Genomic DNA, 23231 nt, shown 5'->3' with positions numbered 1-23231 from the left:
TGTTTGCCAATGGGGTGTTTTTAAACGGGCGCCGATGCACCGAAGCCATACAGCATTTGAAGTGTGCACTTACTGCAAACAGCATGAAGTCTACCTTGCAATGCTAGCGGATTAGCTCACGTTGACTCGCTAACATATGCAATGACTGCCGGCGAGCTCTTCCCCATTAGGTTGGCACATCAAAGGCGGCGGGAGAAGTTCTTCACAGGCAGTTAAAAGTGGGCTCAGTGTGGATCTTGTAAATACCGTCTTTGAGTCGGTGCCTCTCGGGGGACACTTCACACACTCCTCCAGTCAGGAGAGGGGAGGGAGGGAGCGGCAGTGACAGGCATCAGAGGGGAGGGGGGGGGGGAGGTGGAGGTACGGAGGGTGGGGGGTTTCTGAGAGCCCGGTCCCCTGTCACCATCAGGATAGGATCTGTGGATGAAGAAAATCACTCTCCTCTGCTTTCCTTTCCCTGTCTGTATCTCGCTCTCATCCTCTTCCTCCTCTTCACACTTCACATGACGGCTGACAGTGAAAGTAGAGCATAGCTGTTTTCTTTTGAGTCATGTTTTTCATAACACATAAATAGAGCATGCGGCGTCCTGGGAATTCTATGATTCTGTGTTTCAGTGTACAGGCGGACACAATAGCATCCACTCCTCTGAAGTGTTGCTGAAAACATTTTATCCATCATAGCCGTTTGTAGGGCTCTGGTGAGGCCCTCGGCTCCGCGAGGAGCAGAAAGGAATAAGAGATGTGTTTTGTTAGCAGCCACACGAACACACACACACACACACACACACGCGGACGTGCAAACCGTGCGCTCCCAAGCCCATCGTTGCCTGGTTTTGCAGAATGATCAATGCAAATGCTGTTATTTACCCAAGCCTGAAATGAAAAGACTATGGATCAATTTGATGCACTTCCATAGGGTGCGCTCACAATGTCTGGCTGCGTTTTTTTTTTTTTTTCCCTGTCTTATCTGCACCCCCCTCACCTCTTCTCCATCCACCCTTCATCTTAAACAACCCCCCCAACATCTCTAATGCAAAACGCACTACCATTCTCTCTCTCAAACTATCATCTGTGCATACTCTCTCTGCTCCCTCTTTCTGTCTTCTCCTTTCAAACACACCCACAGTGTGACACCAGGGCTGCATCTATCCGAGCGGTGTGTGTGCGTGTGTGTTTGTGTGTGTGTTTTCAGCTGACCCACTTTCTGTGCTTGGCCAGGCTTGCTGCTGCTGCTGCTGCTGCTGCTGCTGTCTGCTGTGCTGCGCTGTTCTGTGCTGCTAAGGGGGAGATCCCTGCAGACTCCCCCGGAACAGGCTCCAGCTCTCCCCCTGACAGACACTCACCATGGCATGTTATCCCCCTGCGGATTGGAGACCTCTGCCTCTCTGTCAGCGCCTGTGTATGTGTGTGTGTGTGTGTGTTGCAGATACACCTTGATGAGGATGCACGAATGAATGCTTGGAAAAACACATGTGCGCGGCGCGCAGACGGCAGCGACACACACACGCATGCTCAAACACACGCATTCAAAGCACATAACATCCCAGATCTGTATATTTTTAATTCCATCCACCCTCCTCCGGCTCCTCCTCCTCTCTTCCCTGTGTTTGTCTGGAGTTATTGTTTCAATCTTGCTGCATCAGGGGGCCCCTGAAGGTTATAAATTAAACATAAATGCAAATGCGCTGAGCCATTGCCCTCCTCCACCTCCCTCCTCCCACACACACACACACACACACCCATCTTCGCCATTCAAACAGATCAGTGTGTCTGCGAATTAATAGCAGAACAGTGGGCTTTTTTTAATGAGCGAGAGAGGGAAATTAGAGTTGCAAAGCCACAGCGCGGCACACCCAGAGCTGCAGCCGAGGCAACGGCTTGAAAAGCCGGGCGCCATCATAGAATATGCTAATGCCCCAGGTCCCCTCACTGTCGGCGTTAGTGTTGCTCTAGATGAGATCAGCGCCGGAGCTTTGATCCGGGATGCTGATGGGAGCCGGAACCGTCGCGTGTACAAAGTAAAGAAAGCAGAAAGGGTGTGGATGAGGCTTGTACTAATCAGAAGTGGTGCGCATAGCCAGTGATGTCTCCTTAGTTTGACACTTAACGGGCAGGAATTCTTCATCTTTTAAGGCGATATTTGTCCATGCATACACACCAGGGGCAGCCCTGTCTATCACAGACACGTTCTCTCTCACACATGGGATGGGGATGTGATGTTGTCTCAGGGTGCCCTATAGATAAATAGCCATCTGCTCCTGTTGATGCTATAGGCTGGGCCTCAGCATACTGAATGGTGAACACCATGGAGACTTTGTAGCTGGACCATAACAGCGTTAGAGCTTTTATTCTCTGCCATATGGGCTCATAAAGGCAAGGTTTCCAGGGATGTCACTCTCTTTTATTCGTCTCCAATGAGGGAGCTTCCATTTGGAAATATGGGATTAAGCCTCTAGCTGTCTTGCGATAATATAAGTATAAAGCTTTGTGAGAAAAAAACAAACACAAATTTGTGCTTTTACAATGTAACAGCATACATTTCATATGACCTACTGAAAGAAAGATGTGTTGTTTACATTTTTTTTAACCTCCAGCTTGTACTAACCCTGTATCTCCAGCAGGTGTCTTCCCATTGTCATGGACATGGCTTCCAGTGAGTTATCCCACACCAAACACAAAGTGTCCTCTCAGGCAGAGTGAATTTTGCCTCCTTGTTTCAAACACGCGTGATATAAAGCAACAACTTGGTGTTAGGAGAATACAGCAATCACAACCCCTGTAGTCATCTGTGTGGTCATCACTTTTACATCTACCACGTCATCATCACCTTCCTCGCATTTGTTCCCACCGCCGGCAATCACCGTCATTATCGCGGCCAACCTCAGCACTACTCGCATCCCCAAAATCCTTCTCTTCCCACCGCCCCCCTCCCACCCCAGAACGCCCCCCACCACCCCATCCTCCCCATCCGCCCCTCTTTCATCCGCAGCTCCCTCTGTTGATCAAATGCATCTGATCTCATCAAAGCGGACCCTCTGCTCATTCAAGTCCCAGCAGACACCCTGGCTTCTTTACTAAGCACTATTTTACATTCATGTTTGAATACCATTGATGGGATGGCATATCTTGTAGACTTTGGTTTTGTGTGGTCCTGCACTGCAGCCTGTGGTTGATTTTTTTATTTTCTTCTCACCTTTTTTAAAAAATGTCATTACAATTTCAGACAAGTTCCTCTCTGACAAAGTAAACCCAATGAAGGCCTTCTATTCAAATAAGACTCTAATGAGGAATAGCTCTAATATTCCTCCATATTACATTCCGATGGAGACTAACAGTGATTTTATAGTGACCTAGTCATATCCAATACCAGTTTATATCTGCACCACACTGAACAGGCCCATAGATGAATAGTTTTGATATTTCCAGTGGCTTCCCTCTTATTGCACAATGCTTCTTTGTTGAAAGGAACCATTAGTCCTTTTAAGGCTGCGGAGTAGTGATTGAAGCTGGAGCTGTGGTGCAGATATTACAGCATCATAGCCGTTATAAAGTGGGATAACATTCTTATTCCGATGGCAACATTATTGCGCACCGCTTGTGGTTGCGTGTCCGACTGCTGTCAGAGCTGCAGAGAACTGGCTTGAGCCGAGGGACAGAGAGGGTGGGGAGAGGGAAAAATCAGGCCTGGATAACGGCTCAGACACTCGAAAACTTAACATGTGCGAATGTGTTTATTTGAACGATCGGCGTGGGAGTAGGGAGCACGCTGGGTGTGTAATTTGGAAAGGATCGACCCGGCACAGTTGTTAAAAAATAGTGTGTAGGTGTAAATAAAATAAGGCGCCATTTATTGATCGTCTGATCCGCTATTTAAATATATATTGACCTTATAATTATAAGAGGAAAATGTGTAGCACATAAAACTATATCTCCGCATCAGTTTATGTTGTTGTTTTTGTAAAAAAAACTATCTGGGAAGTGGCGTAAAACATAGAAAGGTTGAGTTGCGCCGCGCGTAATGGCTCGCTACTCCAGTCCGGATTTTACATGTGAGGCGCGCCGGAGCCCTGGAGGTGGATAAGCTGGTAGAGCCCGCTCTCTCTCATGCCATGCTGGGCCACAAGGGCTCCGGGAGACGCTGCTACATATTACTGAGAACCGGGATGGAGGAGAGGCGGAGGGGGGAAGGAAAAAGTTTCGTTTAAACCTGGCACAGAAACTTTCAACATGAAGCCTCACTGACGCACCATTTCACCACCACAGCAACGCCAGCGCTAGAACAAAGCTTCCTTTTCCACTGAATATATTTTTTCCACCTCCCAGCTTGTGTTTTTCTTCCCCTCGTGTTATTTTTCTGTCTGCAAGGCTGGTCGGGGCTTGCTGTCACTGCGCGCTGAGATGTTGGAGTGACCATGGCTGCGCAAGTGGCATCGGCTCCGACCAGAACTAGTAACAAAAATAAGAAATTATCCGGCGGCTTGGGTCCGGAGCTCAATTCGGGGAAATCCGGAGGAGGAGGGACCGTACAGCGAAGTGGACCGATGCTGGGTGCCGGAGATGGGACTCTGAATAATGTAGACCATCACCGCCGAAACGATCTCAGCATGGTCCATTCAACTTCCACGACTCACAGCGCTCCGGACGGACACGACAAGGCTGAGAATAACCTAACGTCCGCTTCGGCGTCGACTAATTCAAGCACTTCCTCGATGGAAACGGGTTTGATCGCGAACCACAAGCTGAAATGTGTAGGGACCGGAGATCCCCCTCAGTCTCAGGCGCCGCCGCCGCCGCCGCAGCAGCAGCAGCAGCCGCCGCAATTCGGCCAGTTTGCGCCACATCAGCAGCGACAGATTCAAAGTAACAACACGGCCAACAACAACGGCCAGGTGCCCCGTGGGGACAGAAGTATGGATCACCAACACCACGGCGGCAAAGAGAACCTGTTGGGGGGCCAGGAGGAGCCACAGCAGCAGCAGCAGCAGCAGCACATGCCAGGGAAAGGTGAGATGGACCTCACCTGTAAACCCTCGGAGAGGATGATGAATACCAGGTATGAACACTCTAACTTGGGGCCACCTAGTAACAACTCCGAGTTTAACAACAACTATTACACTCCAAGGCCCTGCTATGAGCAACATGGCGGGCAGCAGCAGCAAAGCAGTGGGATGGGGATAACGCACTCCTCGGCACATAACAGCATAGAGAACTCCCACGAAGCAGGGTACCACAACAGCCAGTACAACCAGTATCCAGCGTACAGGGCGGGCTACGGCGGCGGGGCCTACGGGATGATGGGGCCCTCTGGATGCCGGCAACCTGGGAACATGATGATGGCCAGCAACTCCTCAGCAAGCCACGCCAAGTCTCCCCTGGGAGCTGCTTCGGGTGGCTTTCAAAGGTTCCCGGGACAAACGCAGCAACAGCAGCAGCAGCAGCAGCAGCAGCAGCATCCATCAGGGGCCACCCCGACCCTCAACCAGCTGTTGACATCCCCCAGCCCCATGATGCGGGGATACGGCGGTGCCTATCAAGACTACAGCGGCCCCACGGCTCAGCAGCAAGCCGGCATGGGCCTGGGGAAAGACGTGGGGCCCCAGTATGGAGCCGCCTCGACCCACTGGGGAGGGCAACAGAGGAACCATCCGCATTCAATGCACCCGGGAAACGGAGGACAAGGCCTCGGCAGGACGCAGGTGAGTTTTTGGAAACTTCAGAGCGCAGCACTGTCTCATAACAAGCAGCATGTGTGGATCACAAATACAGTTTGTGTGCATTGAACCATCTCCAGAATGTATGGGCAACAGTACTGACGTGAAAAGTTACATGTTTTTCAAGGGGAAGTTGTGCAGAAGAAACGCCACCATGTGATTTATTCAGATTGTCGAATATCAATAACAGAAGAAATGTGAGGAAAAAACATTTAGTTATTAAAGAATCATATTCATTGCTTTGCTTTAATTTTTAAATTAGCCTCACTAATTATTAGGCTGCTGGTGACCTCTGTCACCACACGTCTTTGTGTTCTCCACGCTGTGTAATTTGTAGTTTTATCCATATTAAAAGCAGTAATGCTAGATAGATTCACCTCTGCCGACGTGGTGTCGGACACGTTTTGAAACGCCCCGTTTTGACAGCGTGTTGTGTTCGAGGCGCTCGTCGAACAAAGTGTAATATTCATATAGAAAAGCGCATAAATATATAGAATCGACGCCAGCCTTGTCATATTCCCCATTTCTTCTTTTTTTTAGCCTATTTCAGAAATCAAATGATATTAAAAACGACCGTGTAAACACCGCCTGCCCTTCTCAGTGCGCTCCGTGTCGAGCTGGTGCGCTCCTGCGCGCGCTCGTTTATTCCCGTGCAACTCTCTCTTCGGAATTTGAATAGTGGAGGTAAACTAGATAAAAGCTGTGCACACTCCTGGCTCGGCAGTTGACACCCAGCCTGCCATCTGATTGGCTCCCCGCGGCCCCGCTGGGCAGACTGCGTTCAGTGGAAAAGGAGGATACTCGCAGGGATCTTAGGCCATGGTGCTGTAGTGATGCTGCGTTCACGTCTTGTGGGAATACTCCAGACTGGAAGGTCGTCCAACGGAGGAATTTAAGTTTTTTGACAGTTAGACTACTTCTGATACGTGTTTTATTCACACTGAATTGACAAGAAACTAGATAATGTATTTCAGTGTAGAATGAAATTAAATGTTAAATTTTGAGCATTTTACACATTTGATATAGCAGAAGGGCCCTTAAGGAATTGCTGAACACATTTTTTTTTTTTTTACAATTTATTTTAATCAATATAACACAGTTAGATTTTAAAATATAAAGAAATACACTTTTATTCAATGAAACCCCAGACTGTTCGCCTGCTGCAGCTTTGGTTGACTACCTTCTTAGTGGATGTTTTATTAGTAACAGTAGAGGAAAGGAAGCACGTGTTACTGATTATTCAAGTAGTCCTCTTTATTCTTGGGGGTGACTACATCGAAGGATCCTTGGGTGGGCCTTGTACTCTGTGCTGCAACATTTCTGCTGTCAGCAGCACACAGATCTGCAGCCAAGGGAAGCAGTGGACTCAGAACTCCATCGCGGCGTTTCTCCGGAAGAGCCATTACTCTGCGGTTGTTTTTTGATGCACTAAATTATGCGCACCGCTGGATGGCACATCTGGACGACTGGAGGGCAAGGTGGTTGAGCGTAGCTTACTATCTGCCTCTCAGAAAACAAAAGCAGTTCATTAGCCTACATTGTTTCAATCAGAGGCAATTTGTGTTGGATGCCGGGGAAATGAAGTGAAGGTTTCAGCGTGGGAGGGTGCGCTGTGGTATTGATTGTAGCACATTATGAGCTGATAAGATGGTCACCAGAAACGTCCACTAATCTAAACTGTACAATAATTATTAGTGACTGTGTAGATTGGATTTTAATTATGTAAAGTATATGTTTCCAAGACATTCTAATGAATCTTCAATAGCGTATTATTACAAGCTCTATGTAGTGCTGTTCAGATCCAGTTTTTAACGCAGACAATTCCAACAAACCAGCCCCCTAAAAACAAGTCTTACATTTAACATTTAATGCTGCACTTTTCCCCCTCTCTTTGCAGTTTTCCACTTCAGCAGTAAGTGCATGTGCTTGCTCTGTTTTTTCTTGACTCCACCAACATTTCAGCAGCAGTATATTCACGCTACAAAAGCCCTATGTTTAATTCATATTTGGAGCGGCAGCACCGCTCTCCTGTGCACTGACAGGCTGTGTGGAGAAGGAAAAAAAAAAGAAAAAAAAAGAGGTGAGCGGTGTAGTGCATAATGCTGCCTCCAAATTGGCCCCGTGATATGACTGCGCTTCACTTCAGAGCGCGTTTGGTCGAAGCGCGCCTCTGTCACCTGTTGGCACGGTTTCCCCTCTTTCAAATTCAATTTCCCTCCCCACTGCCTCTCTTCGGGAGCAGGCTGTGAACGAAACGAGTGCGCCTCGTTTACGCCGCTGACCCCCCCCCCCCCCCCCTCCCCTCCCTCACACTGGTATCACCAAAGCGAAGAATGTGTGTATACATGTGTGTGTACCTCAAAGATGCATGAGACATTTAATGGCGCACGTCGAAGCTGCTCTGACATTGTCCCAGTTTTGCAAATTACCGTTATCTGTTTGATTGAAGAAAAGCCGAGCAACGCTCAGCGTTTAGTTAACAACCCACTAAATGTTTGTCTTCATGTCAGCCGCTCTAAATCCAGACCTGCATCTCAATCTGCACATATGTACCTGCAGCATATGTGCAATCCTAATGATTTATTCAAGTTTACATCATAAATGAAAGAGCATTTTCCCTCTCTCCCTATATGTAACACGCGTCCGTCTGTTACCCACTAATCAGAACACAAGCGCACACACAACAATAAAAGTAATTAGTAGATAATAATGACGAGAAAATACGTGTTGTTGCTCAGATAATTACAGCAGAGACTCTTTTAAAATCTGACCTGATAAAATGAATGGATATCCACAGTCTTCATTTATTTATCACTATTATGTTTGACTTTGTGTTTTTTTTTTCTTTCTTTTTTTTTTTTGTAGAATTGAAATCAAAGCTCTGAATATCAAAGAGCCATCCTACATATCCCATCCTTGGTAATGTGCTTACCTTGAAATGATCCCTGCTCGCAGTGCTCTCCAGTGCACACTGTTTACATTCCTCTCTTATGAATTATTAGTGTGATACGAACAAAGACTTTATAATGGGAGCAATGCATCAATGTCACTTTGTATTATGCGGCTATCTCAGGGAGCCCTGCGCATAGTGATGGGCCCGACTGTGGCTGCTGGAATTTAATTTATGGTACATGTTCTGCATCAGACGGACAGCCCATGGGGTCTGGTCAGGAAATGGGCACGGAGGCGTGTGTTTGTGTGCATGTGTGTGTTCGGGTACCGTCGTCGCATTCGCTGGCTTTCAGCTTTCTGTTTGCGCGCGTCCTTCACTGTGTACGTTGGCAGGAGAATGCTAAAGCGCTTTCGTCAGCACTGAGCAGTCCAGCCTCCCCGCCCCTCACTCTTTCTTTCTCCGTCTCCTGCCTCCTCCCGTCAGTCGTTTGTTTATGTTGTTTTGTTTACATCTCAGTCTTGGCCAGCCAGCGTAGCGCTGATTAGCAACACTAGGGTGAAATTTTAATTTGCTCTGTTGCGCCCGATAAGGCCGCGCGCAGCGTATTTCATCTTCCTTGGATGAAACACAGAGCCTGCTTAGGTAATTGGCAGTCCGGGGTTATCCCTGGCCTGCATGCGGTTTCCACAAAACACCAATTAATTCAGATTTTGAAAAAATAACAATAATAAAAAAAATATATATGCAGTCCTGTTGCATCACTGGACGTAAGCTCGTGTATTATTAGCTGGCTAATAAAATAATTGTACTGTTTTGTTTTAGCTTTCTTTTTTTTATCCGGCCCCGCTATGCATTCACAGCATCCCCTGGAGTCAAAGGTTGGTGTGTAAACGCCCCGAAGAAAGGATTTAATTACTGCGAGCGGGTGTTGATTTTGTGTCAGCTGTTTCTCAGCTCTGTCTTATCCGTGCCTCTCGCGTCAGAGGCAGAAAAATAAAAACCAAAGCAGTTTTTAGGGGAAGAAATTTAATTGTTCATGTGGGAGAAGTTGACTTCTCCATATGGACGAAATGGTCCACGGCCTTTTTGATTGGGTTTGATCATCCCCTCAGCTTCTCAGCTGTGGACCTATTATTTGTAGTATTTATTCTTGCATGATTTAGAAACAGCTACCGACAAAGCACCTAACAACAAGTACTTCGTCTTCTTTAATGTCTCCTGAACTGCCACATTAACCCAAAAAGGATGAGTCAAACAAAACAAAAGTTTAGAAGCATTTGAACACACAGTCACACCAGTGAAAGTGAAGCTCTTAAGCGTTTCACTACTGCATGTTGCAAGCTTAATCTTCATAGATCGCAATTTGTATATGCTCTACATCCATGTTACTGTCTACCGCCCTGTCTGAGCAGAGACTCGTGAGAAAGAGAGCATAGGAGGACCGGGGATGTAGAAATGTAGGCGATATTTTGAAGTGAGTCACTCGGAGGGCCGCTGGCTTCTGAGAAATGAACCGGGCCAAGTTTACAGAGACGGAAAAGGGAGAGAATCAGCATGCGAACTCTGGCAAATGTCAGCACAGTTAAAATCCTCTCCCGGTGGATCTCGCCCCTCTTCAGCCCTGTGAAGGAAAAAAAGAAGTATTTATGAGTTGTCGTTGCCTCGAACACACACACACACACGCACGCGCGAATGTATTGGGTTTCTCCCCTCGGCGTGTGTGTGTCTGGTGGGCTCGGTGCCAGGTGTTATGGCAGTGGGTGCTTTCGGAGGCGGCCCGAGCTTTTCCCAGCCCCATCTCCGCCACCAATCCTGACCTTTGCATATGCTAATTAGCCACGTGGAGCAGCTGAATGACAGAAGCCCCCCTCTCTTATCACTCTTCCTGTCTTTGTATTTACTAAGAAAATGTATGGTATATAACTGTACCCTCTCTAAACAGATGGTCCTCTGTACTGAGGGCTTTTGCTTTCTGTTTGTTCTTTTTCTAAATACAGTCTCTCCTCTTTTATCTGCCTCTCTATCCCCGTCCTCTCAGAAGCAGGCTAGCTCTCCCACGGGACCAACAGTCAGTTCAGAGGTATTTAGACAGCAAGCGTATCCTATCGAATATTTATCTCAAACAGATCTGTGGGCTCCTACTTAAACGCTGCCTCCTAATCACTTTGCTCTCTGACCAGTCAGGAGAGGAAGTGGGAGAGAAATTTTTGTGATTGCTGCAATTAATGAGAATTCAAAAGTGTCAGCGTGACTTTTTTAAGCTCACCCTCTCCCTCTCTTCCCTTTGTGTAACAGAACTAATGGTCCCACACTTCAGCTCAAGAAAAAAGAGAAGACAGGAGTGTAATTTGCACTTTGTGTGGCAGTTTCATTTCCTCTGGATCTGAATGTGAACACTGATTCTCCTTGTTTTGTAAATCCAGGCCGATGTTTTGTGCTTCCTGTTTAGAAAACACTTCCTTTTCTCCTGTATGGTGGGGCTGCACAGCACAGCACAGCACGGTGGCCCATGTGTGATTGTGTATGCGTGCAACCGACAAATGCGCGCGCCGCCGCCGCCATCCTCTTACCAGCCCGTGAGAACATCATTATCGTCAAAATCATCATCATCACCGTCATCATCGCCGTCATCTGTCACTTTACACATCAAAGCCTCTGTGGCTCTCACTGTTTCCACCAGACTGTAGGCTGCTCGCTCCAGTCACACATCTCGCCGTTTGGACTGAGTTGATCCTAATCAGCGCTGGCATGGTGGGACCGTTTGCTGGGCTAAAAATAAAAAACCCAAAACAAAACAAATACAAAACAACAACAACCACACGGCACCAGCACGGTGCCGCCTGGCGTTTGTGAAGCAAGGAGAGACAAAAATAGAAAAACGATGGGACGCGGGCGGCGCGTCGGGTTTCTGTTAATGAGTTTTGTCTGTTTCTTTGGGTTGCATCTTTTTCTCTCAGATTTTTTATTTTTTTTTTACCATTTTCTCTCGCACACACGTTGACACACACTCTTGAACGTACACGTATGTGTGGACATCTCTCTCTTTTGTGCTGACTGGTCAACCGTATATTTACCCCAACCACCACGATGAGTTCTTGTCACCTTTCTTACCTCTCTTACCAAACCCATTTCAAAACCAGTTTTCTGTGTGTGTGTGTGTGTGTGTGTGTGAGAGAGAGAGAGGGGGAGCATCTGTGTGTGCAGGAATGTATTGGTACTTTACAGACACCGGTCATAGCAGGACACTCGTGGTCACTCCTGGCTTCATGCTACTTCATTTAGATCAATTTTATCTCAACAATTTAGGGAGCAACTCCACGCCACATCCTCTTCTGTGCAAAGATGGTGGACGCACAGGCACACACGTGCATATTTCGCTGCAGATACTTGTATGTGGGATGAGAGGTCATGTTAGAAATTCAGCTTGCAGCAGTGGGTGTGGACAGGAGAATTTAGTCTTGGTATAGCTCCGTGATACAGCCCGACTTGTGCTCTACATTCCAGCCACTCCTCTGACACAAACCGGACAAACTGGATTAGATATCGGCAACGCGAGTGAACTTTATTTTGCTAGTTTAAATGTCTTATTTCTTTAAGATGTTAATTCCTCCGAAGGATATCAATACGGATCGCGGGAGCAGATGTTTGCCGTGCGCAGTTAATCCTCCCTGCACAACTGGGCCTGTGTGTTTCTGAGGGCACGCACGCTCATGCGCACCCCTCCTCAATGAACATCCATAGCTACTGTTGGCTAAACATGCAAAGGTTACTGTAATGTCAGACACATGCCAGAGGGGAGCGTGGAATACCACATTAACATAATCCATGGAAGACTGTCCCATTTACAAACATCGCCGTGCTGGGCTGATCGCCACAGCTCTGCAGGAGCACATGACTGCTCATGCTTCCGCTACGCTGCATGACGCCGAAGCCACAACACAACGGCACCACTCGAACAGAAGGAGCTAAAGTCCAGAAATGTTGCAGGGACTTAGGCACACATTGCTCGCACGGTACAGAATGTGAAGGATATTGTTGTCTTTCCCGACTTGCTGTCCCCCTGGGTGCATTTGTGTTGCATGAAAACTTTTATTACTTAAGTGGGGTAGAGAATTTTTGGAATCAAACTGAAATAGACCTCCAGTGGAGTTTTTATTTTTTCCGATTAGAAATGTTTCTCCAGATACACTCCAGTGTCAGTTTGGGATTTGAGCAATAGCTTTCCTGAGTATTACAATCAAAATATCCATGTTCTGCTTGGTTATTTTGTCTCGCACTGAGGCGGGGCTTTCCAGCAGCCGCTCGCCTTCTTTTGGAATCACCACAGAAATGAATACAAAGCGACCGCCGGACTAATATTTAAAGCATTCAGTGTTAATTAGATGTTTTATGGCGGCGGAGACGGCTAACATGTTGCCCTCTCACCCGCTGGGGCTGGAGTCTGCGCTGACAGTCGGGGTGATTGTTTTGATAATTATGTGTGCACAAGCCAGAGAGGAGGCTCTTTAATGCATTTTCGAAAAATACGTCTCCGTACGCCGAGCTCGGGTTTGACTGCGCTGCTCTGCGCCTTTCGGCATTGTTTAGAGGGATCCATTGTTTTCCCGCTCGCGTAACGGGTATTTTAATTAGTTCGTCTTTGGAAATTCCCCCCGTGTGATGTGGGTTTATTTTTTATTTTTTTCTCTTCGTCGGACACTGCAGACTCCCACAGCTCCCAGACATTTCTCAACTTATTTTTATTTTTTTCTTACACATTGGCCGCATTCCAGAAAAGCCAAGTCATGTGTGGAAACTTCTGCTAATTCATATTTTTCCTCATCTGTATCTCGAAGCGCAAACAACCCCTCCATCTCTCTTTCTGTCTCCTCTATTTTTCCCCCCCCTCCTCTGTTGTTTCCAAGGCTTTTGGATGCTAGTTGTGGGTGACCTTGGCTGGTGACTACACTGCCTACTCATTAAGTAGTAAAGATGAATGGTTCCATTATAGCAGGGGGGGAAAAAAAACGAGCAGGGCCAATTAGTGGTAATTAACAGCGGAGAGGGCGAGGCGCTCTGGAGGGCACACCGACCCGGACTCTGGAGGGGGCAGAGGGGAGCAGGGGGCATGTGTGTGAACGAGACTTCGGCGTATATGCATGGAAATGTGCGTATTTGTACGTGACCCTTATGTGAGATAGGTGAGTTGATTATGAGATAATGAAAAGGTGTGTGTGTTTTGTGTGGCAGGGTGGGAAGCAGCTTTCGTTGTGAGAAGGCAGTTGAGCATGATGGGATTGTGTATGTGAATGTCGAGTGTTGTATGTAAATCTGTAATCAGTGTCAAGAGATTGGGCCTATGTATGATTGAGCGTGAGTATTGTGGTTTCAAGTGGAGTTTTGAGTGATTTTCTTTACGTGTGTGTGTGCGCGTCCCGCTATCGGGCTGAGCCGGGCCGCACTCGCAGACCTTCCGGCGCGCCGACAGATGGGAGAATCGCACGGGGATCCAGCACGTTCGAGCAATTAGAGGTGACGGGGTCAATAGCCGGCAACACTTTTGACTCCCGATGTGATGTCACTCTCCCGGCTGCAGCCCTTTGGTGCGGCCTGGGAGCTTGTTAGGCAAAGGTCTGAGAATAAAAGGGCCCGAAATGCCAAGCCGATACACCATCAGCGCTAATGAACATTTGGTGATGATTTTTGTTCTTAATTGGGGATGTTTTCTTTTCTTTCTTTTTTTCTCTTTTCTGCTGATCTGCAGTATTTTAGCGTCTTTGCATCAAGGAGAAATCCAAGGTTGTTCGCTGAGAGAGTCTCTCACTGTACTCTCTCCCTCTGTCTCTTTTTCTCTTCCTCCGTGGCTGCACTTGATTTATTCACCCCGCCTACCTCCTGTTTCTTTTCTTTTTTTTATTTTATTTTATCAGTTCTCGGGTGCAATTGTCACAGGCGTGTAATCCTTCGGGTGCCACTAACCGGGGGGAGACTTAACACGTGAGCGTAATGGTATTGGCGGCGGGGCGTCTAAACAGTAGGTAGCGCGGGGTCTTGTGTCCGACATGGATATTCTGGCAAGTCAATAAAGCGGTGTTCAATATGCCCGGGTACATGGCTGCGTTGTTACTTTAACAGACATGTTAGAATTGGCTGTTAGAGAAGGAGAACGTTTGTGTAAGGCTGGAGTTTTTTTTTTAAAAAAGGTATTTTGCAAAGTGCTGGCAAAGTGCTGCTTTCAGGGCCCCTGAAATTGCAATGCCTGGTAAATGGATGGTTTGAGGAGTATACAATGTATTAGAAGTCAATTGTGCATGGGAGGGCCTATTTTCCATATCGCTAGTCGAACAAGTGTGTTACCACGAGTGTGTGAGCGGCTTGTGCGAGTCTCCACCTCAGTGACACACACGTAGACCGTTCAAGCCCCTGCTCCATCTATTCCCCTCTTATTCCCCTGTTGCTTCAGCATCTCCGGGCTCTGTCATGTGTAGGCTCGTGTCTACGGCGGGGTTGGGGGTTGTGTGGTGTTACGCTGTGAGGGCGACGCGCATCAGGAACCATTACCCATAATGTCCTCGCCCCCCCCTCCGCACACCCATGCCCCGCGTATCCATTCCCTTTCCCTCTTCTGACATTTATTTTATGACTGCTTACATATCAAATATTTAAATAAACAGTATCGGGGGGGGCTTCGGCTGAGGTTTGCCCCCTGGGGGTGACGGGCGGGAGCTGTGGCGGTGGGAGAAAAAGGGATGGATGATGACATTCATTTCCGAAAGGAGGAAAGGAAAAAAGAAAAAAAAAAAAACAGGGCTGGGTGGGGGGGTGATAGCGGTGGTGTAGGGTGTGAGGAAAAGGAAAAGCAGCAGCAGCAGCAGCAGCGGTGAAGAGGAAAAGGGGAGAAAAAAATGCTTCGCTTGGCTCCAATCAAAGCGGGCGGAGGAGGGCGGCGTGCTTTTTCGCTTACGCCTGGCGGCGGCAGTGACAGACGGCTGTGTGCGTGTGCACTAGTGTTTGTGCGCGAGTGCACATTGTTGCGGGGCTCATCCGTCAACGTTTCCCGGGGACGCGGGAGAATGTGGGAGAAGGCCCTTGTGGCTCATAAAAAGCAGTCCGCTGCACTGAGGCAATATCAATTGCACGACAACCGCCAAGGAGATCTGAGCCCAACGCAAAGTAACGAAGGGTGAAAAAACAACAGCATGAAAGGAAGCAAAGTGTAACGCAGCAACAAGGAGGAGGTGGGGGGAAAAAAGAAAGGACAGGGAGAGGGAGCTGAAGGTGAGGAGGGGGAAGATTTATCTCTTGTTTCCTCAGGAGAGGGAGATGGAAAGAAGGTGGGCAAGGAGTGAAGGAGAGAGAAGGCAGGGGATGACAAGAGAAAGAGTAAGGTGTGTATATTTATATATATATATATATATATATATATATATATAGGTGGAAAGACGGAGTGGTCCTGGGGTGCAGGCGGCCAGTCTTGCGCTGGCTGGCGTCGGTGGGAGGCCCATTACTGTCAGGCTAATCTTAAAATAATTAATTGCGAAGTCGACGCTTTTTAAAGAGTATTGTAATTGAATCCTAAATTAGGCTTGGGAAAGGGGACGCGTCCTGCTTTGCCGAGAGTCTGTTCCCATTCTCCAGTCACACACACACACACACACACACACACACACACACATCAGTGGGTCGTGTGCGCAGGCGGGCTTGAGAGAAGGAAAGGAAAAAAAAAAAAAAGGGAAAAAGACAACAGGCGAAGGAAATGCTAATGAAATGCATATTTGGGGAGAAAGGGGCCATCTATAATTTAGCTGTGCTCTTTGAATGTGAATGATGTGTGTGCAAGCGCTGTGATTTATTTTTGTTGTGCAGAGGGATAATTCTGTCAGAGTGGGCTTTTATTCTTGTAAACAAATGTGGGGAAAAGAGCAGAATAAAAGTGGAGTAATAAAGTAAACAGAATGGTATGAATACATTTAGCTGCTGGCATGAATAATTTGTATACGGGACGGAGGGGTTTGATGAAAGAGAGATGACAGATATGAGAGCTGTGATATTGCCTGATGAAATTTCGGGCTGGCCTCCGATTCACTGTTTTCTGGCACTTGTTTTCATTTTCGTGTGATTTTTTTTTTTTTTTTTTTTTTTTCATTCGCAGATTAACGGTGTGTATCTCTTCCTTTCTCACACCCACGTACCCAACACACACTTTATAACCCCTCGACACTCTCCGAGGCCCTTTTTTTTTTTTTTTTTTTTTTTGCTCTAGCCTCCGCACCGAGGTTCTCCTTAAAACGAGCAGCTCAATGTGCTTTCACTTACACACTCTGCTGCCCACATTGCTCCTCCTGGATGACCCTTACAAAACTATAGGCTATAGAACTTTCTGGATCAAAGCTCTTGGAAAAGGGTCTGCCCTCCATAAACGTCGGGCCTGCTCCATAACTCTGGCAGGAGCCCCCGGGAAGAGAGATGGCACGGGGTGCGGGGTCAGGGAGACAGTTTTGCAAGGCAGTAATGGAAACTAAGCAGTCAACAGATGCATTTTGTAAAAAGGTTAAGAAAGTTTAGGCCTTAGTTCATATTTTAATAGTCTTTTAAAACATTTAAAGGAATTTTATGAGCATATTTGTCCTTAAATGGCTTTCGATATCTGAGGCACTTTATTTCTTTAGTCATTTTATTCTATATCAGTCTAAGCACGGAGAAATTACCGGATTAAGTGAGAGCTGCGCTGCAGCCAAATAGCTTTCAGTATTTTTGTAACACTCAGGAACCAGTCTAACCACTCCGCCAACATGTTGGCCCTTGCTGCATTTCACCCCAGTGCGCCGGGTTATGCAGCGTTATTATTACCTGTATTTAAAAAAAAAAAACATCTTTTCAGGACTGAATCTTATGAAGCTCTTTAGCTGTGGTGCGGGAAATCTGGCCGCATCTGTATGACAAATCAAACGTTCCTCATCCTGTTTTCCAAATGTTTGAAACCTGTTCAACTCCTATTTGGCCCAGATCTGACAGCTATAAACTTGGCTCAGAACATCCCATTTTCTCCTGGCTGACTGGGATGAATAACAGCGGAGAGGACAATATTGCGGCCTAGCTGAGCACGGCCGACTCTTCTGTCTCTGTGATCCCTCTATCAATAAGGAACACAGGCCTGTCAGAAGGCCTGCCAACTGTCTGGCTGTCCACGCAGCCTGCTCTCTACTCAACATCTGGACACAGATGGTACACACTAATCACAAACACACACACACACACACAAACACTTACACGCGTGTGTTTTGCTGATACTGGCAGACATTCACAGACATGCTGTGCATTTACACTTGGTTAATGTATGATAATATAATGTGTAGTCATACATTCAATTCTGAGAACGTTGGTTTTTAAAATATTTTTTTCTCTTGCGTCTGTAGTGTGCAAAATCGTACTCGGCGCGGGTGAATAAATACTCACGGACTCGCATTTCTTTCACAGAATTTGACACATGGTGAAATCTGTGTGTTACAGCCAAGAATCTGTTTCGTCTCATGGGAAATATACGCATTCCTTTAATATGTCTGGCCTTTAATAAAAACCCGAACATGAAAGGTCAGTCAGGGTTTAGTGTGTAAAGCGACTCAAGATCAGGGTGCTTATTCTGGCCTCAGCCTGCTCTTGCTCTGCTACAGATTCACCACAGTTTGCCGTTTTTTCCCCCCCATTAATATGTAGTAAAAACACGTGAAGCTGATGAAAACTCATTTTGTTCATTTGCTTTGATGAATACTGGGGAGTAGAGGAGATGTACATAGTTAGTCATTTTCAGTATGATTATGTTGGAATCTAATTAAGGCCCTTTAACTGCAAATATCACTCAATTTTCCCGGTCATATGTTATTCATATGGTCTAGCACAGCCAGTCCACCGTAAACACAGCTGCCCTGGGGCTTAGCAATAATGGGAGTAAATGGTGGAGTTCAGTGTGAGTCAGAGGTGTGTATGTGCAGTCAGGCCATGCATCAGGGCTCCCACAGGCCTGGAGCCTCTCATTGATCGACCCGGCTCCCCCACCTCATGTTCCCAGCCAACTTCAGTGATTGATTCCCAGTCAGGGCCCGGGAGATGGGAGGCCTGGCTCGGGCTGACAGAGCCCGGGGCCTCCCAGAGGGTGACCTGGAGGGGCTGGCGGGGGGAGAGAAGCCTATTTCCAGGGCCCCCCGACCCAAGTCGAGGGGACCGTTTCTGGAGAAGCCTTCACAGCGGGGTGGAAGAACGGAGGCTCATGTTCATTACAGGGGAAAATTAAGGGCCACATCTGCTGCTGCTACCGCTTGGACCGCTATGTGGAAGTGTAGGGGGGAAAGTCACGATGGTGTGGTGCTGGAGTGTTTGAGAGCATGCACATAAAAGGTGAAGAGGTGAAGAGATATAGGTGTGTGGAGGTTTAGAGGGAAAGAACACTGCCTTAAATTCTACAACGTGATCTGTCAAACCCACACATACACACGATGTTCTATTACCGCTGAAAGGTGGAATAAATTTTCCGACTCCACTTACAGTGCTCAAGCCTCTAACCCGCCGTGTTCCCATCCACACCGCACGCCGTCGCTGACGCACGTCAACAGGCCTCTCTCCGTGCGACTTTACGGCGGCTGAGTGGAGGAGGGGGGAAGAAAAATTATATGAGAATCAATTTTTTTCTAATTAACTTAGTAAATTTCCAGCTGAGCTATCAGACGTGGGGGCCTCGTGCGTCGTGCCGAGGCCGATAATGAAATCAATTAGGTTCAAATTGTTTCAGGTGACTTTTAATGAGTATCTAATGTCTGCCCGAGGAAGGAAGGTCAGGATATCTGTTCATTATTTGTGTTTTTGTTTTTTAAGTGATGGATCACCCGCAGGAAAAACATGGATGTTTCCACCCCGGGGGACTGGGCAGTGCTCCAAAACAAGCAGCCTGAATGTAATTCCTTGTTTTTAGTGGGGGAACCTCTTTAACTGAACCACAGGGGTGACCTAGTTTGACAGCTTTCTATTTTTTTTTTTTTTTTTTAGATACAGTTGAATTTATTAATTCCTTGATGAAAGACATTTTTCTCAACTGCACCTGTGTCAGACAAACAAAATCGAGGAGGAAGGATGGGAAAGAGAGGGGGGCTTATTGTGGTCCTCCTTCTGATGTGCTCATATTCGTAATTTACGCGGCTCCCTCTCCTTCAATGGCCAGCCTCCCCGCCCGAGGAGCTCGTTAAGCTTTGCCTTACAGGGAAGACTAATGGATGGCAGAGAGAGCCCCCTCAGGACCCTTTAGCATCGTTTCTGCTGGTCTGCTCGCTTAGTATTCACTTATGTATTTTCACTCTACTCTGAGCACAATATCATGAATAACCATTGCTAATTCATAAACACACTTGGCGATACGGGACCTCGTTCATAATTATCCACGCTGTAGAAAGGCAGTTCCCCTCCAATACCGTTCCATTAGTGAAGGTGGTGATTTCCTTGAATAAGGGGGGAATCTAGCTTGCATATTTAATACCAGCATTTCCGCTCGGCGCTGGGAGACGTGGGAAGGAAAAGGGCAGCATATTTACTCTAATAGCCCAGTCCCTTTCTTTGGGGCAGATAGAGTTATTGTTATTTGGCTCCCTCCTGCCCCCTTTTTTTTCTTTCTTTCATTTGGTTGTGCAACAGCTTCTCTCCGTGGGGTTCCGCAGGCTGGAGAAGTCAGAGAGGACGGCATTCTTCTGGTTCCACCACGGCCCTTACATGAAATGGGCTTTTTTTCGCCATCTCAGGGGTCTCGCCGGGAAACAAGAAGTACAGCAAGGCTCCCACTTCTCTGCACCAGTAATAGACTTTACGAAAAAAAAAGAAGGCGTCTCTCCTCTTTCCTGAAAGCGTTTAATTTGCATTCGTTTCAAAGCAGTAGCACGCTGTCTCAGCTAAAGGCTTTCCAGTGCATTCTCTACTCAGTGTGAAAAACTTTTTTAAGGCAGATTTCAAGCAAAGTTTCAAATCGCATGTATTTCAGCACATATGTACAAACATTCGGTGCGATAACTGCGAAGAGAAGGCAAGACAATGAGGCATCTTGGCCGTCGAGTCGACTCGAAAGGCTCAACAGAATCTCCTCTGAAAAAACAGCTTTATGTTCTGGAGCGCGTGCATGTTTACGTTTCCTCTTCTTATGCGGTTTGAAATCTGAATGAATTCAGTCTGGGATAATCCTGGCAGCGGATTCGGCTGGCAAATTTGCAGTGTGTGTTCTTCCACACACGCTTCCCGCGACTGTTTGCAGACGATTGCATTTTATTTGTTTTCGTTCTCTAATGGCGTGTCGCGGGCATGTCACCCACATCTCGTTTTGTCGTCGAGGTTTTTCTCTATTTTTTTCCCTCTCCCCTCGCCGCTTCTTTAGCTCCCAGCCTTGACGAAGGAAAAGGGCTCCGGCGACCCCGCGACCCCAATCTCACTTGAGACAGATGAAGCAGCCTCCCGCCTTCTCCTCCCTCCCCTCTCTTCCCCTTCCACTCCCCTCCTCCCCCTCCCTTCGCTTAATGACGTCTTTGTGCCAGCCGTGACGAACCAAGTGTTTCGGCAACTTTTCCCGGTGCACGTTCACGGGGAGGGAGGCTTGGAAGGGGTGTGTTTCCGAGCGCCGTGATGCGTGCGTTTTGTGTGTGGTGTAAATATTGGTGTCAAACGTAGAGGGCACAACCGATCACCGGCTCCGGGAACGAGACGCGGGAGCGAGAGCAATTATGTGCATTGCGCCGAACACAAAAGCAGGCCGGTCGGCCGCATAACAACAGCCTCTTATCTTGCTCCTCTTTGTCTGCCTTTCCCTCTCAACTCACCGGATCGCTGGGATATATACACCCCGCCTGTATGTATACGTTTCCCCCGCCTCCTCTTTGGCTGTCACTCCCAGCATCGCTCTCCTCTCAGATAATTTCATGCCTCTCATTGCTAGCCAGCCTCCATGCCTAGCTGCCCGTGCCATCCAGGCATATTGGGCTGAGGAAACGCAATTTGGCTCTACCCAGCTCCCTGTGGACCAGCACTGCTCTTCACACTGTCATCCGTTATGAGACTTTTTACTAACAAGGCGTGCGTGCTGAGATACTGGATGAGATTGTGTTTCAAGGCATAATTCACTGAATCTGGTCCTTTGAGTGATAGGGCAGACACATGGGAATGCCACCAGCTACCACACGCTCACACAATAAGTCCTGTTTTTGGGATGAGATAAACTGATAGGAAAGACCTGTCAAGGCTAATGGTTGTGAGTATTTAGTTGAGTTCCCTGAGTTTCTGTGCAGTGAAATGAAGCGATGCTAAAGAGTGATGTGTTCCTCGCGGAGGCCGGGCAGGGAGGAGTTAACAGCACACCGCTCCTCTCCTCTCCTCTCCGCTTGATGACATCAGTATTGTCTCTGCATCCATGAAATTAATTTTTCTAATCTTAGTCAGCAGGAGCGGGGGAATTTGCACACATTAATATGGAACTCGATCTGTACTCGCCCACTGCTGCAGTCTCTCTTCTCCTCTTTCTCCCTCCCCCTCTCCTCTCCCATCTTTTCTCTTTCTCTATTTTTCATTTTTTATTTTTTTCCCTTCCTCTGCGCGGAACAGTAGGCCCAGATGCACGGGGGTTTCGAGCCTGAAATGTGGAGCTTTTGTTCTGGAGGCCGAGGCGTCGCCAGGCCCCACAGTGTAATAGGAACTGGAGAGCGCTCTGCTCGCATGGTACAAATAAATAACATAAAAGACGAGGCTGATTGTCCCAGCAGACCAGCCGGCTCTGGCTGCAGCATGTTGATTCTCCAGAGGCAGACGCGGCACAGAGGATAAAGGGGATCCGTTGACAATAATTATCCTTATTTGTTTCTGCTCGCAAATACACACAGGCTAAAATGGTTTCATTACACAGGAATTAAAGCTGGCATTCTGCAGAAGTCCTTTCAAGAGAAAGAGAAGATAATCAATACCAAAAAGGCGTCTTGGGGCTAATTTTCATACGCAATCAGGTTTGATGCGTCATTTCAACATGATATTCTTGCTAATTTGTGCCATGTGAGTGCCAAATAGGTCTTTTACACTTAATAGCTAGAAATATGAATCCTCTTCTTCTGTTTTTTTTTGTACTCACAAAATATCCTTCAGCTTTAGAGGACCAGTACTCGCTGCAGCCACCAGCTCACTGGGCCTGAAATGGCTCTAAAGAAACTACACAGGAGAAATTAGCTGTTCAAAAGAGCGTTAAACCACCAGGTGATATAAGGGATCATAACAGTTCACTGAATTGCTCTCTCGAGGTTCAAACTATTTCTGAAGTTGCTGTCGATAAAGCAGCTTGTAGCCCATAAAGAACATATAAAGGAACATCTTTTATTGCGTTGCTGGTTCCATGGAAGCCGTCATGCTATTCAGGTCAGAAGAAGGATTTTAGTGGAAACAGTTTATCCCTGAAGGCATCTATAGCACATGAACAATGATCTCACTCTTCTGTTACTGCACCTTCAAAAGGCCTTTTCTCTGATGTTTTTCCCTGTGTCTGTGTGGATTGTAAATAACTGGAGTTTACAGCTGATGCAGACAGGTGATTATTTGGTGATCTAGAGTGAAGGACAAGGGTAGCCACAGCCGCAGGGGCCTGGATG

At 47.2% G+C, this 23231-nt stretch overlaps 1 protein-coding gene across 2 annotated transcripts in view; it reads left to right on the top strand.

Moving 5' to 3' along the window:
• The first annotated feature begins 4169 nt into the window (after positions 1-4169).
• The window catches only part of LOC311505501 (AT-rich interactive domain-containing protein 1B-like), a 181624-nt gene continuing 162562 nt past the window's right edge, over positions 4170-23231 (top strand). For both annotated transcript variants that reach the window (XM_084569105.1, XM_084569104.1), the window contains exon 1: positions 4170-5696. In XM_084569105.1, coding sequence (XP_084425231.1) covers positions 4413-5696 — 1284 coding nt within the window. In that variant the 5' untranslated portion in view covers positions 4170-4412. The remainder of the gene's footprint in view (positions 5697-23231) is intronic.

Source organism: Chelon labrosus (genome assembly GCF_963514085.1).
Source record: "Chelon labrosus genome assembly, chromosome: 20".
Lineage (NCBI taxonomy): Eukaryota > Metazoa > Chordata > Actinopteri > Mugiliformes > Mugilidae > Chelon > Chelon labrosus.
Note: the sequence above shows the minus strand (reverse complement) of the source record. Positions and strands in the feature narration are given on the sequence as shown.